Source organism: Poecilia latipinna, unplaced genomic scaffold (genome assembly GCF_001443285.1).
Source record: "Poecilia latipinna isolate Pla-1442-1.1 unplaced genomic scaffold, P_latipinna-1.0 Scaffold3999, whole genome shotgun sequence".
In the NCBI taxonomy this organism is placed as follows: Eukaryota; Metazoa; Chordata; class Actinopteri; order Cyprinodontiformes; family Poeciliidae; genus Poecilia; species Poecilia latipinna.
In genome coordinates, this window is record NW_015116615.1 from 13,018 (window position 1) to 14,625 (window position 1,608).

General features: G+C 41.0%; 1 protein-coding gene across 1 annotated transcript in view; it reads left to right on the plus strand.

The window, feature by feature from the left end:
* LOC106942040 (alpha-N-acetylgalactosaminide alpha-2,6-sialyltransferase 2-like) overlaps window positions 1-1,608 on the plus strand; it is a 30,343-nt gene that overhangs the window by 13,011 nt on the left and 15,724 nt on the right. Inside the window, exon 3 of the mRNA XM_015025213.1 lies at window positions 1,147-1,362. Coding sequence (XP_014880699.1) covers window positions 1,147-1,362 — 216 coding nt within the window. The remainder of the gene's footprint in view (window positions 1-1,146; window positions 1,363-1,608) is intronic.

The window sequence follows — 1,608 nt, forward strand, 5'->3', positions numbered from 1 at the left end:
CCCCCCCCCCGGAATTTACGCCCATGTCTGAGCCGGAGGACAGAAACTGAACTGGGCTGTAAAGGCTGAGCGCGTCAGTAAGGATGGCTTTAGTTTCCCAGATGATCCGTTTATCGATCAGTTCTGTAAGTGAGCTTTGTTCAACTCTCAGATGTTATTACTAGTATTTATTACTCTGTTTACCTAATATGATCTATGAAATAGGATCATCTTTGACTTAACCTGAAACTTTCTTAGACAGAACTGTCTTTGGCCCGTTCTGTTCTCTGAATGGAAGGTAAATTTTAACTTATTACCCAAAATAATATTGAAGGCACCAAACGGTTTAAATAACTCAACTTTTTATCTCTGAAGTAAATATGTTTTGAAACAAATTTAAATTTATGCTGAGTTCGTAGGTAATCGGATTTCTGGAGTTTTTAATATCAAAACAAGTTTTCAAAGCACTGAAAATTACAGAAGAAAAATCTCAGGCTTTTAACTTGAATTATGTATTTTCTAATATATGATTTTATGACATAACTTTCATTTAATGAATGAAAACTGAAAAATAAGACGGCTGAAAACCAGATTATCCTCTAAAGCTGAACCTGGAGTTTTTGCCGTTGAAGTTTTGTTGTTTGGCTCTTCAACAGCGTCCAGCTGGGAGGGAAACCAGTGAAGTAGCAGGAAAGCCTGTTTTCTGTCTGTTTCTGGGTAAACTAAGCAGCAGGGAGTCCAAACCGCAGCGCCGGGGCCATTGTTGGACAGTTGAATATAAATTTGGGTCGTCACACCTCCACCTGATGCAGACTGGAGCTTTTTAAACCACCAGGCTGAGATTTTATCAAATTTAATTCTTCCTCATTTGGAAAATGTTTGGTAGAAGATGAAATGTTTTTTATTTTTAATCAAACCACAAACATCACTGAGGAAATCAAGCCCTGAAATGAGGAACCTGTTCGTGTTTCGGTTAAAAGTCTTTTCATTCGCTGAACCTGGTTCTACAAAAACCCTGTTTGGGTAAAAATAGAAACAAATTTTTCATTTCTTATTTTAGAAGATGGACGTTGTTTTGTGGCTCCTGAGTTTTTCTAAGCTGATGGTTTCTGGCCCATGTGGTAAAAAGTTTGGAGCTCCTGCCTGCGCTTTTATTTTGAAATGCTGAATGTCCGGTGGCCCAGACTTCACCTGTCGCTGTCTGCCTTCCTCCTCCTCTTCCTCGCCAGTCCTCCAGGCCAGCCTGCCGCTCCTCAACAGCTCCAGGCTCTTTCAGCGGGACTCACCTGGCAGGTGCGTCCGCTGCGCCGTGGTGGGGAACGGAGGAATCCTCCGAGGCGCCGGCCAGGGCAGGAACATCGACGGCCACGATTTGGTCTTCAGGTGAGGAACGGAGACGCTCCGGTTTCACCTCCAGTCATCATAGTTCACCAAACTATGACTGAGACCAGGCAGGCATTTATAAAACTAACTGAAATTAGAATATTATCCGTTTTCATGAATTCGTTAATTATTAGCCTTTTGAACTGATGCGAAATAAAAAATGGGAGAAAACGCCAGAGTCCGTTTTTCAAAAATAACCGACTACATTTTTTAAAAAAGTATATCTTCTATTGATTATTAGTTACC